The following is a 15854-nucleotide window of genomic DNA, read 5'->3' as shown; positions in this document are numbered from 1 at the left end:
GAAGGAGCAAAATGTTTTCGGAGTGAGTGAGATGCTACGTGTCACACGGGGAACAAACAAGAGCTATAAGTCTGTCTCGCTGTCGAGCATTTTTGAGAATCTAAAAAGCCCCCAGAGGCAACGCCTCCAACACATGAATAGATATCCATTTTCAAAAGCCTCATGCTTGGTGGCAGGCGAGGGCTGGAGAGAAGGATGGGTGGGCTAGTGATGGTGGGTTGCGGTGGTGGAGGGGGAAAGATATCTAGGCAGAGGGCAGACACTATTAAAACTCGGGAGAATGAATTGTTAAATACCTCTATAAAGAAATATAAGACTTGGCCCCGTTTTTATGCTGCCTGGGCAGCTCTGCAGGCGGGTGATAAGGTGGTGAGGGTTGGGGGTCGAAGTGTGAGCGCGTGTGTGTGTGTGTTTTTTCCTGAGGGTGGTTTTAAATCCAGCTCTCATCCCCCCCCAAACACGAACAGTGATGTTCATCAAGGAGCGACTCACATGAACTCGCCCAACGCAGCTGCCTCGGTTCAACTCTCCATGTTTCTCCAGGTTAACTGAGGTATGATGTGTGCATATGGAGAACATTATAGAGAGCTTTAAAATACAACCAGTGATGAATCTGGAGTCATCGTTTTTCCCTTTGGGGCTTTGGCGACAAACTGATAAATTATACAATTGAGCTTTTATTTTTCTCTCTCACATCACACAGAACACACGCACACACACACACACAGAACACACACATTCACACTCATACCAACACCTCTGCCAGCATGCACAGACTTCTAGGTCAGGCAGCAGCGGAGAAAATTTCCCTGATGACATTTTGTGTTTCATGCTCAATATCGACACAAGAGGAAAGGCAGCGGGAGGATTGCTGGTGACATTCTGCGTTACCGTGGAGGGAGAGATGCCAAACTGTACACGTGCACAAGCAGTTGGGAAAAGGGGGTGGAGGGAAGACAAGGTAGAGAGGGAGTGGTTCATGGATGGATGGACAGATAAAGAAAATAGGCCTGCAATGTATTGAAGATTCTTATCGTTGTTTTCTGCACTCGCAGTTTCTCAAAAATATTTTTTACAACCAGAACAGCGTAACCAAAGCTTTTTACTCCCATTTTTAAAACTTTTTTAACTGAAAGCAGCTTAAATCTGTGTTTTATATTCACAATGAGTCTCAAGACTAGGTGGATACACAAGCTCCCCCAAACTCTCCAGCAGTTCATCTCAGCTCTGTGGAGCTTTATAGCTTCTTTCAGCTTCTTGTTTTGGTTTTCCAGCAGCCAGCCAATGTTAAAAAAGTTGCCAGTTCCCTGTTCTGTTCTTTTATAGTGTATTGCACTGACCATAGCAAGAATTGTTGTCATCAACTTGAGTTATTGTTTCCTCATCTGGTTCAGTGTGTGTGTGTGTGTTTGCGTGTGTGTGTGTGTGTGTGTGTTTGTGTGTGTGTGTTTGTGTGTGTCTTTCTTCTTCAATTACAAGCCTTCCTTTTACCTTCTGCAGTTGAGCCAAATAAAGACCCCAGTCACGATCTGAGCCAATGGTTATGGGAACCTCTGCTAGCCCAGCATCTCCCACACTCAATGACATGATGACGAGGTGTGTGTGTGCGTGTGTGTGATGTGTTTGTGAAGTGTAAGAAAGAAACTGACCCTCTACTTTTGGGTTTATGTAGTTTATTAAGCAGAATACCAGGCACAAATGTTTGGCTGCCAACCCTTAATCTACCTGGGTGCATGAAAGGTGCTCTATGAATAAATTGCCTCGTCTTGCCTCTTGGTAGCTGGTAATGAATTTGCATTGGATTCAAATGTAGAAATGTCCCATTGACACATCCGTCCATTATCTTTACCGCTTACGCTTTAAGGATTACAAAAGATGGGATACACTCTGGATAGTTCCCCAGAGACAAACAGCTATTTAGAGTATCCAATTAGCCTAAGCTGCTTGTCTTTGGACTGTGGGAGGAGCCGGAGCACTCAGACGTGGGCTAATCATGCAAACTTAAGACCCTGGCTGAACAGGGATTCAAGCAAAGAGCCATCTTGCTGTGAGGTGCCATCCACAGCAACACACACACATACTTTTAAATGTTTCAAGATAAAAATCATGAGTGGGATTTTACTGCCAAAATGTTCAGAAAAAACAGAAGTTCTATATATAAGTTCTTATATTGAATGATAAACAACACCAAGAAAATGATGAATCATTAATGGAGCAGAAGCCAGAACAGTTTTAGATCATCATTCTCACCTGTGTTAATCATTTTGTGTTTAAACTGATCAGATATCAGCCATTTATAAAATCATCATGTATTTAAATCCTTGGATCTGCACTTACAGTAGCTGATGTAAGTGCACCTGTAGCTGTCATTCTCACTGACAGATGATGGACCCTGTTCACGAACATGAAGACATAAAGATGCATATGTGTGAGCAATGCATTTACATCTTGTCAACATGCAGCACTTTCAGGTGTCTGTCTGTCTGTCTCGAAGGCTCCTGGTTGCATCCACACCTAATAGCAATCAGTATTTAATGGGAGTCGAAGGCCAGTGGATCAGTTTGAATGTGGCTCTCTGCTTTTACATCCAGGCTGATTGGGAAGTTGCTGCGATAACCGTCCCCCACTGCAGCTGCGGCATTTACAAAATAACTGCTGCTGCTTTCTCTGCCCTGAGGAGGCCCACAGGAATTGCTTAGTAAATTGGTCAGAACTAATGCAGGAACGACGCCAGGTGGGGATGAGCAGCACAAGAGCCACCGCAGCAGTTTTTCACAGCGAGCACCTCCTACCTGAGACGTTTTCCAACTGCAGCTACACGTCAGTTACCTGAAACCGGTTTATACGGAGCAAATTCCCAGATGCAGCTGCAGTGGAGTGGCGATAACCTTGATGCTCGTCCAGGAGGAAGCCACCAAGCCTCACGCCGGCACCTCCCCTCGCTGTGCAGCACCGATGTTCTGTCTGACGGAGGGAGCGTGATCCTTGGCCCCTTTTTTCTGCCACATTAGGCCCACACTGAAGGTGGCACTCTGATGCTGCGCTGTATGTAGGGGAAAAATGATGAGGGAACAGTGAGAGTCGTGGATTGAAAATCACAGCCGAATTTGCCATTGTGTCAGGTGATGTAGATGATGTTGTTTGCTCACTGCATCTGATGGGAGGAAGAAAGAACAGGCTCAGATTTGCTCTACACTGCCCTCTATCACAAACCAGCATGAGAGAGAAATGTGACAACAGAGGAGGAGGAGGGGAAAGATGAAGAGGAGGCAGGATGGTTGAAGGGAAGGAGAAAGAATGAAAGGCAACAAGCGTCCGGGGAGTCGGACTTTAAAAGATGATAAGACAAAAGGAGGAAATATGAATGGACAGAGAGGTGAAGGAGGAGAGGGAACAAAAGAAGAGGAGGAGGAGGCAGGATGGAGGAGGGAGGGACAAAGAGCTGGGCCGTTTGCCAGGGTCTATTCCACCTTTGCTCTCCGGGCCTTTCTGAGCTGGCCCCTTCTCTCACCTCGGTAATGTCATCAATGAAAAGGCCTTTAGGAGGGATGGAGGACTTGACTCCGGGTTGAGACTGTGACCGACACCAGCTGACACTGCCAAGCCCAGCAGGATTCTGTTAGAATTAATTGGATGTCACTTTCAGGTACAAAGAACCAGGCTGTTTTTTTTTTCCTTCCACATTTTTGTTCCTCATGCTCCAGTTCAGGGTACGACTGAGTGATCTAAAAACAAAGCTGCTCTTAGTTCTCTTTCCTCATCAGGAGGTTTACAGGATTTTACTTTATAGGCACAAACCATTGATTAGTGATAGGGTTCTGTATTGTCACAAATGAGTCTGTCGCTTATTGTTTGGAAAAATCAATTAATAGTTTAGTCTCTTAGAATAAAAGTAAGAAGATAATATGGAGGTGCAAGCGTGAAATGGGCTAAAGAAAAAAGGAAAAGAAATACTTGAGAGTCCAAGGTGACTTCTTCAGAGGACAGAGTTATTAAATTTAAAATGATATAAATCAGATAAAAGTAACAAAAAAAGAAGCCTTACCGGTGTCAGCGGAAGCCAGACGAGTTTTCAGGTTTTCCATCCACCATTCACGTCTTCCGAATATATGCTTTTAAGGGAATTTCTTCAGATATGGTTCAAATGCTTATCAGGACACAGGATAACTGATTAGAATTTAGAGATCAAAGGACAAAATGTAATTTGGCCAATTGACACAGAAATGATCACTTAAACTTAATTATGATAATCTTTCCTACAAAAACACGAATTGCATAAAATGATGCTATTTTGCATTATTGTGCAACCATTCTGTACCACTGCATTTTACTTACTTTACTTTGTTCTTAACACACAATATTTTTTCTGTGGTGAAGGGTGTATATTATGTACATATTTTGTATTTATGTTCTCTAATCTACTTCATTCTGACCCGTCTCCTATTGTAACAAGGGGATTTCCAAAGGATGGGATCAATCACATTTAACTTAATTTGATCTGATCTTGTCTAGTTTATATTTAAGGTCAAAGGTGACCTTCACTGTTCCAACATAATGTTTTACTCAAGCAAATTTTTTGACATTATTCAACACCACCAGGACTCAGGAATAAAATTAGAGACTGGGTCCATATTTCCTTCAGCTTAAAAGGTTGATGAGGTTGTAATTCTGGTAAAGTGACGGGTGACACTCTCCACAGTTCTCCCTCTGTGCAAATATGTCTTAAAAGTTGAAGTTAATAAAAGCAGACAGCTGAACCACCATTTTAGCTGCAGATAAACTGTTTTTGTCCCCGACCACTGAATATGCATTTTGAAGCAAAAGTATGAGCAGGAGGAATGACTACATCAGTAAAAACAATTCGCTTTAAAACAGACTCTTAAACCTGGACATGTCCTTTAAGAATACTACTTACTGATACACGCCCTGTATATAATGAAACTGTGATTTGTGAATGTTGGCTATAGAAATAAAATGGAATCGATTGATCACTGCTGATATCAGGGGATTTATTAAGGTTTATGTAAAACAGCTACAGCGTGGACCCCTGTGGGCTGAACATCCATAATTAAACAGTCCTGTTACTATGGGCGAAATTCAGAAACTTGACTGTGTGATATCCTGGTGGAGTCGTACATCTTTGACAAAAGGTTTTTATGGCATCTACAAATAGTGAAAGACTTTTCCTTTTCGCTGATGCATGTTAGGGCCTATTCCTATTATGAATGCCACAAAGAATTCCATCGTATAGTGGGATGCTCGGAGAGGGCATTCCAAGGCTAACGCCCTAGTTCCCCGTGTTAAAGACAGTGAGATAAAAATCCTGGATCGTGTGCATACATACACATGGACAGACACAACACCCCCCATCGCACAAGCTGTGAGCACCTCCACCGCCAGCCCCAACTGTGAGAGCGTTCAACAGCCTGACGAGGGCTCTAATGTGCAATATGCTCGCTAATTCAGCCGATCTCTCCTCCGTGTGTCTTTTTTTCACCCTTAATCTCTCTCCCTCCTTCTCTCTCTCTCACTCTCTCTCTCTCTCTCCATTCGTCTGTCATGTGGCATCTGTGGATGTCCTCTTAGCTACCGGGGGCTCAATCTGTCCAAAAAGGCCCACCCTGCTGCCACTCCGGTGCCATCTCCCAGTGATCCACTTATGTTCTACGGCTGGAGTGATGGCCGCTCTGAGATTAAGCCCTTAATTACCACTAGAGGAGAGAGCATTAAAGGTCGGGAGGGGTGCAGATGTGATCCATCAGCATCTGTTGAACAGTGTGAGGTACTGGATAACTGGGGAGACGTGTTGGCACAACTGAATAGATAAACAGCTAATAAACACAAATATTTACTACGCTGCGGAAAAAGCTGGCAGTAAATGTAACTTTGTGGCACTATAAAATCGCACAAGAATAGGGACATATTTTGTGTCACCTCTTTTCCCTCGGGAGATATTTGTTTTTTACTTGTTTTTTTACTCATCAAACCGCCCAACTTGCTCGCGATGAATCCAGCGGGGGATCCCTAACCCACAAATGTCAGTCAGTATTGAAAAGAGCCAAACACAGGGTCGGATTCAGACTAAAATGTTCCAGTGTTTCAGACAAAATATTGACTTTAGCGGTTGTTGTCTACTATTTCTATCCCGATGAGGGCTGTGTAGTGATATATGAGCTGATATTCAATGATTGGGCTGTATTTCCCCCACACTTTTCTTTCATGTAGTTTGTTAAGTGACAGAATGACCACTTAGTTTTGTGTTTTTATTATTATTGATGCAATATGATGTGATATTCATTTGTACTGTGGGTCCCGATGGGCTGTGCTAGGGGCGTAGCTCAGGGTGGTTTCACCAAACTAAGGATGTTCTGATGGTTTGTTTTCGGCTGAAGTTTCTGAATACAAGCTGTGTGCATTTCTCTGTGGATGAATTGTTTTGATACTTTCACTGTGTAAATATACTGGAGCACCCAGACATCTCACTTGCAATATGAAATTTTTAAATTTACTGTAGAGGTTTGTCAGTTTTTTACAGTGAGCTAAACCTCGTGGTCGAATCATGTCAGCAGTTAATCAATAAATTCAGGGTTAAATGGGAAACTGTTTCTCCACAGTGTAATCTAATCTGATTCATACGTTATTTCTGCCTACTCTGTTTTGAACAGAACAACATCTTATGCATGTTCGTCCTTTTGGAGGTATACCACGTCTTTGTTCTAACTTCATGAGGTTTCCTTCTTGGGTCCATGTTTTCATTGTAAACAGGTTAATGCTTCACTGTGTTGGCAAATTGTTTCAACAAAAGACAACAATCACTAATGTTAAAGAAAGTCAACGGAAGTCAGTTTCAACCATTTGCCATTCATAACAGTATTATTTACCAATAGTTCTCTCTCATGCATTTCTGAATGTTGTTAAACTTCAAAGGTTATATCATCCACACATTATCAAGATCAGATACCAAGTGCAACATTTCCTGTTTCTTGGTTCACCTTTAAGTGATGAAACTGTTAACTCTGACGCTACTCTAGAGTGGTAGTTTTACACTGGGTGAAACCGAAGTGGTCTAATTTCCCTCTACACCAGAACTATAAAGTGTTTCCCATAGGCTGCGAGTTCAGATTAAAAAATCTCTGCAATAGATGAATACTTTCTAAAAACAGTCATGGCTTTAGTCATAACTCATTTAATATTTAATGATAGTTCACGGCAGGTAATATTTCTGACAGCATGGTGTCACCAAACCTTGTTCTTTGTTTTAGTCATTCTAATGTGTATGTACTCAACACAATGGATTTTAATGTTGAAAACCAAATAGAAATGATGTATAGGGAACATCCGAGTGATTTTTAAACAGGTAAATTAACCTTCGGGCTAATTGCACAAAATCTCTCTTCGTAACCTGAGCAGATTAGACCAAACCGCAAAATACAAACTTGTGAAGTCAGCCTCCACAGATTGTGTCTCATAGAATTTAAGGGTGCAATTGTGTTTTGCAGGACTTTGCCGATTCAATATTCCACTTGGTGAGGGAGAAGTACCGGTCGCTGGTGGGCGGCTGCAGTCCTGCGCACGCACGACACAAATCCCTGGCAGGCATCGTAATGACCCAAGGTATGGCAAATTTCATTGACTTTTATATATGACTTTGAATTATTGAAGTGGTGCAATATAGACAGAGGGAGGGAGGGAGGTAAAAAAAAAAGAGAGAGACAGAGGGGGGACGAGAAATGGGTAGGAATCCTGGATTGAGAGAGAAACGATAAACTGGGGGTTGGAAGAGAAAGCGAGTTTCCTCTCCATGCTGTAGCTCATGCAGGGGAGTATATCTTCCTGATGAATTATTGACTATTCAGAGTCTCTGAGGAGACTGAGACATGGTTTTGAGTGTCACTCATCCCCACTGCATGCTGGACTCGCTGTGCTCGGGCTGCCTTGACAGGAGTTCCAGATGCCACAGAGGGAATCTTAACTAGATCAACTTAAAACTTAATCTGAAACCCGACTGGGTGACACGCTGGAGGAATGACGATGAAGAGGAGGAGGAAGAAGCTTTTCTCCGTTGCTCTCCTGCCGCATGAAACAATGAGTTATTACCAAACATTCATCTTTCATGCTTTCATTTATATTTCATGTGTGGTGTTTGTTGCACATTACGTCAGGGCCTCCCACACAAACACAAGTCCACACATAAAGCACACAATAGCCCGTGTAGAATGCGCAAACTCCAACACACACACTCCCCTTCTCTCTTACCACAATATACTGATACAGTGCAGGAGTGCAGCTTGTCTCTATGTTGTATTACAACAGTGCCTCCAATATAAAAGTTAAAATAAAAGTATTTAAATCAAAATGTAAAACTTGCCAACTTAACTGAGCTGCAACAGTGACTCCCTCCAAAGTTGGCAGGCATCAGGAATCATGGGATAGAATCCAAGGTGTTAAAAGCACTGAGTCACCTGTCTGAACCAATCTGTAGAGCTCGAAGTTGGTCTCTTCGGCATACAGGCAGAAGTTCGGTGAGTACAGAAAGTTTCCATGGTTACAAGAGCTCTGCTAAGTCCAATATACAGGTGTGTACAAGTTGGTAGTACTAAGCAGACTCAACAGCGAGCAGACAAACAGAAGGGTTGACATGCATCAGTCAGTTTGTGAGTTTGTGACACTATTGAAGGTCCTAATGCCTTCACGTGTATGTTTGGTGTCATGGTAAAGCCAAACAGGCGTGATAAGGCGAGAGCTTAGGTCATGTGGGACTTAAATGTAACATGTGGCTATTTCCTGGAAGAAAACTGATATTTGACCTGTCAAGGGTCAGGTTGTGTTCCTGTCCATTGTCAGCTGGGATTAGCTCCAGCCAGCACATGACCAGAGGATAAAGAAATAGAGCTAAATTGAATGAACTCAGAAATACTTATCAGATTATTTGGAAGTTTATTTGTGGCAAGTACTAGTCCACTGTTAGTTGTTGTTAGCCAGTGATGTTTTAGACTGAAGTGTGTGTTGTGTTGCTTCCTATGGTGAAGTTACTGAAGCAGACAAGTTGGTTGTTTTGTGGGCATCATGCAAGTGATGCCAAATGCTGTTCAGCTGAACTTATTCTTAACTGGCTGATGTTTGTTGATGGTGATAGCTGTAGAGGGTTTGTTGGTTGCTTGGTTGCTTGGGGCTGGTTGATTAATTGATTGGGGTTGGTTGGTTGGCTGGTTGTTTGGTTGGTAGGTTGGTTGATTGGCTGGTTGGTTGGTTGGTTGGTTGGTTGGTTGGTTGGTTGGTTGGCTGGTTGGTTGGTTGGCTGGTTGGTTGGTTGGCTGGTTAGCTGGTTGGTTGGTTGGTTGGTTGGTTGGTTGGTTGGTTGGTTGGTTGGTTGATTGCTTGGGGCTGGTTGGTTGGTTAGTTGGTTGGCTGGTTGGTTGGTTGGTTGGCTGGTTGGTTGGCTGGTTGGTTGGCTGGTTGGCTGACACGCAAGCTGCGAGTGATGCAACATGCTGGCAGATGGTTGTTCAGGTTAGCAGCTTGATCACGGATGGCTGTGCTGATGGCGCCGTGGACCCAACATTGCAAAGCACCTTCTACTCCTTCCCCCCCAGACTGACACACAGCATTTTGTTGAAACCATTATCTTTTCTCTTAGATTTAACCGATCAAAGACGTAATTCATGCATGTGAAAGGTTGCCAACACCAGACTGGCTCCTAATTTAGTGGTTGTTTGTAAGATTAGTAGAGATGATGGACTGAGTCGACCATGACGAAGCTTATCAAGCCATTTGTCTGTGTGAAGCATAACGTAATCCTCACTATCCCATGAAATGAAACCATATTGTAAGTGAAAAGCTTCAGCAGCAATGTAGAATAGAAATAAATAAATGATAATGAGGCCGGCACTTTGTGGAAAGGACATAACATAAAACTGACCATACAAGACAAGTGTAGTGTTGACACACACACACACACACACACACACACACACACACACACACACACACACACATGGAGGAGTCTTATCTTCCTGTGTGGCTGCAGGCTGTGGGGCTGCAGGGGTCAGTGAGGAGGGATTGGTATCTCAACAGTCTTTGGAGTGCTGCAGCTCATCAGTTTAGACTTCAGTGAGACCAGCGCTCATCCTGACCTAATCCAATCCCTCTCCTCTCCCCTGCCTCCCAGTAATTGCTTCTGTTTGTTTATTATAGCACGCGTTATCTTCAAAGATCCAGATGTGGGGCTGCCAAGTGTTCGCAGTGAGGCGGCGGCGGTGTGGTGGCCGGCGTCGGTGCAGTCAGACAACGGAACTTGACAGGAACACTGGGGAGTCCCGTTCTCTCCCCCCCCCACCACACCCACCCACCAACTCTTTTCCCTTTCCTTCAGGTCTTTTTCTGTGTATCTCATGCCTCAGCTCTTGCCTCACGAATATTAATCAGGGTCCGTCTTTGAACCGTGGACAGACAGCAGAAAACCCCAATCCACCCACACCCCTCCACCCACCGAGACAGTCGAGCCACATCCTGAGCGAGATTAGCCTCACCACCAGCCTGAGAGTTTTTGGCGAGGCGCACGGCAAAGTAAACCACAGGCACACATCGTCAAATATTGTGAAAAATCTCATTTGAATTGATCTGAGATAGCACTGGGTGTCTGGAGATGGTAAACAATGTTCAGATGTGCTCGGAGACATGAAAAATCAGGAACATCTACATGAAACATCGGCCCATCCCTCCTTTATTCCTTCCTTTTTTTTACTTGTTTGTCAGTTGGGACCAGAGAACCTCCTTCTGAGGGTTTTTATTGGGACTCTGAGTGGGAGGAAATACCACAGGGACTCAAAGAGAGAGATGAGAGCAAAGGGTTTCAAACAAGTTGATTACAAATGGCGGTTAAGCTATGGTTCTTAGTCTGCATATCCATTTTTCAAATAGGGATTCTTCTCTTCTCTTTATCTGTTCTTCCGGCTGCTGCGAATTTTAACGTTCAGTAATCACATCCGGCAACAAAACAGCTTGCTGAGAGGCGAAAAAAATATATATTTAAAAATTAGCAGAGATGTGCCCAGAGTGTGTTGCAGCGGAGAGAGATTTGAGAGCTTCAGCAGCGTTTCACAAAGAAACCCTTATATGTCAGAGCAGTTGCCTGTTAAAGCTAATAAAGATTCAACAGGGTGAATTCTCTATTCTTGCCAAGATGTGTTTTCTCTCTCTCTATCTCTCTCCCTCCCTGTCTCTCTCTCGCTCTCTGTGAGTGCTGAGCATTTTCAGAGATCTTCTGCGATTCAAACGACACACGCTGGCTGACATTCAGCGTAATCGTCCAAAATCTTGTGATGAAAACCCACATGAAAGATAGGATTTGTGCAGCTCAACCTAAATGGCATATAAATGAGTTTACTAAAAGTTGACCTTCAGAGCACATTCTGCTTTGGAAGAAAACGTTTGAAAGTCTGCTTTATGGCGCTCAGAGATAATGGGAGGCTTATTAGGAAGCATTTCCCCCCCTGTTGTATAACCAATGAGAATAAAGGGATTGTGATAATAGCTCTTTAACGTCTCTTCATTGCAGTGTGTGATAATGGAGCAGGGTAAAGTTCATGGTCATGTCATTTATATGGGTCTTTTTTTTGTTCGACACTCCCTGTGGTTCCTCACGATTATTTCAAATTAGTCTCAGCAACTATTGTTCTGACTTTTACCTTGTAGATATCTGTATTATACCAGATACTGGTTGTGGATTTATTCACTGGTTGGCACTGACCGAGTCTACCAGGTGTGGCTGGAGCCATTTTATGTCTCCACCTCAGCAACAGGTTGTCCATCCGTCCCATTTGTGATCTCACAACATAAAGAATTAATGTGCTAACGTGATGAATTTTTTAACAAATGTCTAATGGATGAAATAGAATAAAATGAAAATAAAGTAGTGGCATTTTATATACAAAATGTTAAAGGTCAACTTTATTTAACATCATAAAACTTATCTGGAATTTATTTACTCTATATTATTATTATTAGTAGATGCAATCATTGCTGCTGCTATTGTGAATAACATTAACTATCACTACTATTGTCATTATAGCAGCCAGTCTGGCTCTCTCTGGCTCTCTCTCTTCTCTCTCTCTCATCTCAACCCCTCTCCCTTCACCTCTCCAGGATTGCTTGGTGTTCCTCTCACCCAATTCTATGGAGATGTAATATTGAATACATACCAACTGATTTTAACTCTTCCTGGGTCTTTCATGCGCCTCTCGTTGACATCATCACTTATTCCACCATATTTTGTTTTCCCTGGAGACCAGCCGCTTTGAAATCAGTAATCTGCTCTCCGAAGTCAAAACATGGATGTAGGTTTTCTCTCTTAAGTTAACATCCTAAACGACTGGCTCCCAGTCGGCTGCAGCGCTGTGTAACAGAGTGTGACGCAGCCTCAGTGGTCAGGCCATTTTCCTCAATATTCAGACAGAGAACCAGCAAGTGCAGGACACGTGTTGTGTGGTAGAGGCCGTGCACCATTACGCAGAAACGCAGTGGTGCCACAGAGTGTTTGTTGAAGCTTTTTTTGATAAACCTGCTGACTCGCTTTATGACGTAAAAAACTGATGCAACTGTTTCAGAAAAAGTATTTCCCTCAGGTTTTACTTGACACATGAGGTCGTAATGTCCTTCTTGGCTCTATTTTCATGACTAAGTGGCACAGGACACACTCCATGGTGCACAGGGCTGGTGCACAGGGCATAGTGTTGTGGCACAGTAGGAAGCAGGGGTACATTAGAAGGAACCAAGTTGAGTCATAAGTGCTGATATAATAAAATTACCTTACTTTGTTTGTTTAAAAAGAAATATGACTGAGGCAGTTTGGACTGGATCTGCTACAAAACCTTCTCCCAAGAGGAAACCAGAATCCTCATGGCTGAATATAATGTAGCGTTAAATAAATTAAACTGGCCAATTTAGCCTTGAGAAGCCTGATAATGTGTTAATTATAGGGTTTTTAAATATGAGTGCAATTTGGTCACGCGTTTGACCTCTTGGGGGGGGGGGGGGCAATGCCGCCTGCGCTAATTCCAGTTATTTCTTGACGGGAAAATTGCACCCCTGTGCTTGATTGTTCCCACACACCCTACTTCACTTTTCACTCCAACCAGGCTCAGGAACAGTCGTCCATGTCGTGTCAAGAGTGTTACGTGAATAAAATATGTGACATGTGCAGTCAAGGTGTCTTTACCTCCTGAGTTGCTATAGAAAAGGGTAAATACATGTCCCTTAGCATAGACTTATCACGTCTTATCACGTCCCACACCCAAACATTCCTTGTACACTTCCACACAGGGATGGAGTGGGAACTACCTCCCGATTCTGCAGTGGCCTGTTCCACTATGCTTCCATATGCGGACAGGACAAACCCACAAAGGGATTGAACCTCCAACCTCCTGAGGACACAGGAGGTTGGAGTATCATTTTGGTTTTTGCCGATACTGGTGCTAAATCAATCCTTTTAAAACGCTACAGGTGCCTAGATTGTGCCAAAGCGGATATAGTATTTATTTTTAAAGGGATAAAACTGTTTTTTTGAATGCTAAGGTATATTTTGAACTCAAATATTAACAGGTATACTTAATTTAAATATACACATGTGTGCAAAACAACAAAACAAAATAAATAAAACCTAACCTACTTTGATAAATAAACAACACTTTCAGTGTTTAATACAGCAAAATACTCCAAGTCCAAACCCATAATTAGTTGTCTTTCGATCGTCGGGCCGGAGACGCCCTCACTGCCGGTGGGTGTGCTCAACATGTCGTCCCATAAGAAGTGAACACTGAGCATCCCTCTGCTTTCAAATGTATCCCATCATCGCGAAGTGCTTCATTAAGTTTTTTGTATTCTTCCTGTACGCGGTGTCGGAATCATTCACATACAGCCAAACCTCCACCATTTAGCAACTATTTCACCAAAGAGCTCAGGCACCAAAAGTAGGCACCGAAATCTGAGTTTTTACCCGGTCTCATAGGCATCAACCATAGTGGTTATAAGATTTCGGTACCCAATCTCCATAGTGAGGCCGTGTGTGCTTTGTCTTCCAGTTAAAAGACCACTGACATTATCGAGCACAGAGCAGTTTCCAGGGCGAGCGGTCGCAGGTCTCACTTTGCGATGTACATGATTTTTGACAGTGCTGTTATCCCAGGCTGTGACATCTTTGAATCAGCGTTGATCAACAGATGTATCTGTCTATGAAGAGCGCCTCAGGCCTTCGACTCCACTCTACCTTGTTCCTTTTGACCCTCTCTTTTTGTGTTTATGCGATGCAGCTGATTATTCCTGGTTTAAAAACAGCACAGCGCCTCTGGCTCTCCACCCGCTCTCTTTCACTCATCTCTTGTCCTCCGCTCCTCTCTCCTGCAAACTGAAGGCAACCTCGGTGCCAATTTCATGGCAGGGTAGCGAGCAGCGCAGCAGAAATTATCCACTGCAAAATTGATCTAAACAATCGCAAAGTGGAACGGCACGGAAAGGCAGGAGAATGAAATTGGGAGAGTCTGTTACCTTTTTGAACTTGCCTTATCGTGGAGGAGGAATTGGAATGTAATGCTTACAGGGAATGCCAATTGTTGAACTCATGATATAGAGATTTTTATGCCACTATACAGTCATAAATATTAAATGTTGTCTGTGCAGCGGTAGGTTGAGACTGTGTTTTTTTCTCTGCTAACCCTCAGTCATAATTTCAAATAATGCTGCGAATATAGATGAAAGCCTCTATATAGTATTGATTGGAAAAATTAAGGAACTGTTTATTTTATATTATTGGATATTTGATTAACACAGTACATACTGATGTACTTATATCATCACAATCGGTTTATACAAACACGTATATTATAAGTATTACATATATTCACAATACTGCGATGGATGGTAAAACACTCAAATGCATACATTTATATGGCTGTATGATTTGTCTTTATACGATGAGAGAACCATTATTATTTTATATCAGCATGGGCTTAACATTTTTTAAACGTTTCATCCTGAATAGCTTCTTCTGGTTTTTATTTGACTTTTGACTTAGAAAAAAAAGACTGTCGAAAGGTTTCTTGGCAGCCTCTCATGAAGCTCAGTTTGAATCAGAATTAAGGATATATTACTCTGTGGTTACACGTCATCAAATCGTCATAAAGATGGGGCCGTGTGAATTTAAATGGTTTCAGTTTGAGTATCAGCTTCCAAACATACAAAGAGGAGCAGGAGGATGAGGAGAGGGAAGAGAGAGGGATTGTAGGGGAAGGACACAAAGAACCACAGAGTCTGGTGAGGTCAGAGTCTGAGCAGAACAAAAACACAGACATGTCATTTACTCCTGGAATTAAAACAACTTTCATTGCCTGTAGATGTGATTTCAACCTAATCACATTAGCAGTGGTGTCCAGCTCATGTCACATCCTCTTCGTGTTTTCACTGGGACACAAACATTTAGAAAAGACAAGAAAAAAGATAGCAAAAGATTTTAGCAGGTGTAGATGGGAAAAGAGGCCAGATTAAAAATGGACCCTGGGCAAAACTTACCCGACTCTGGATAAACAGTTAATCGAAACCACACTCAGCTCAATTAAGCATTGTTGCCTCTTTTGCTCATTGTTTTTGTGTTTTCTTCAGGAAGACAAGTTGACTGGTTCACTCTCAGCACTCTCATAGTGTCCCAGACATATGTTTTCAGAGAAAAGGCTCTGAAAAGCCATTGAGGGTTAAACTGAGCCTCATCCATCATCTGCCCAGAAACAAGACTCCAAATTACTGTTGACGTTGCCTAATATAGTATCTGCTGGAAGCATGGATAAGCAATTTGTTTGCTAGAGACT

General features: G+C 42.8%; 1 protein-coding gene across 1 annotated transcript in view; it reads left to right on the top strand.

Moving 5' to 3' along the window:
• Positions 1-15854, top strand: part of adarb2 (adenosine deaminase RNA specific B2 (inactive)) — a 192161-nt gene that overhangs the window by 153735 nt on the left and 22572 nt on the right. The window contains exon 4 of the mRNA XM_061094080.1: positions 7500-7614. Within this exon, the coding sequence (XP_060950063.1) occupies positions 7500-7614 (115 nt within the window). The remainder of the gene's footprint in view (positions 1-7499; positions 7615-15854) is intronic.

Source organism: Limanda limanda, chromosome 20 (assembly GCF_963576545.1).
Source record: "Limanda limanda chromosome 20, fLimLim1.1, whole genome shotgun sequence".
Classification (NCBI taxonomy): Eukaryota; Metazoa; Chordata; class Actinopteri; order Pleuronectiformes; family Pleuronectidae; genus Limanda; species Limanda limanda.
The sequence above is the reverse complement of the archived record's forward strand: the minus strand, read 5'-3'. Positions and strand labels throughout refer to the sequence as shown.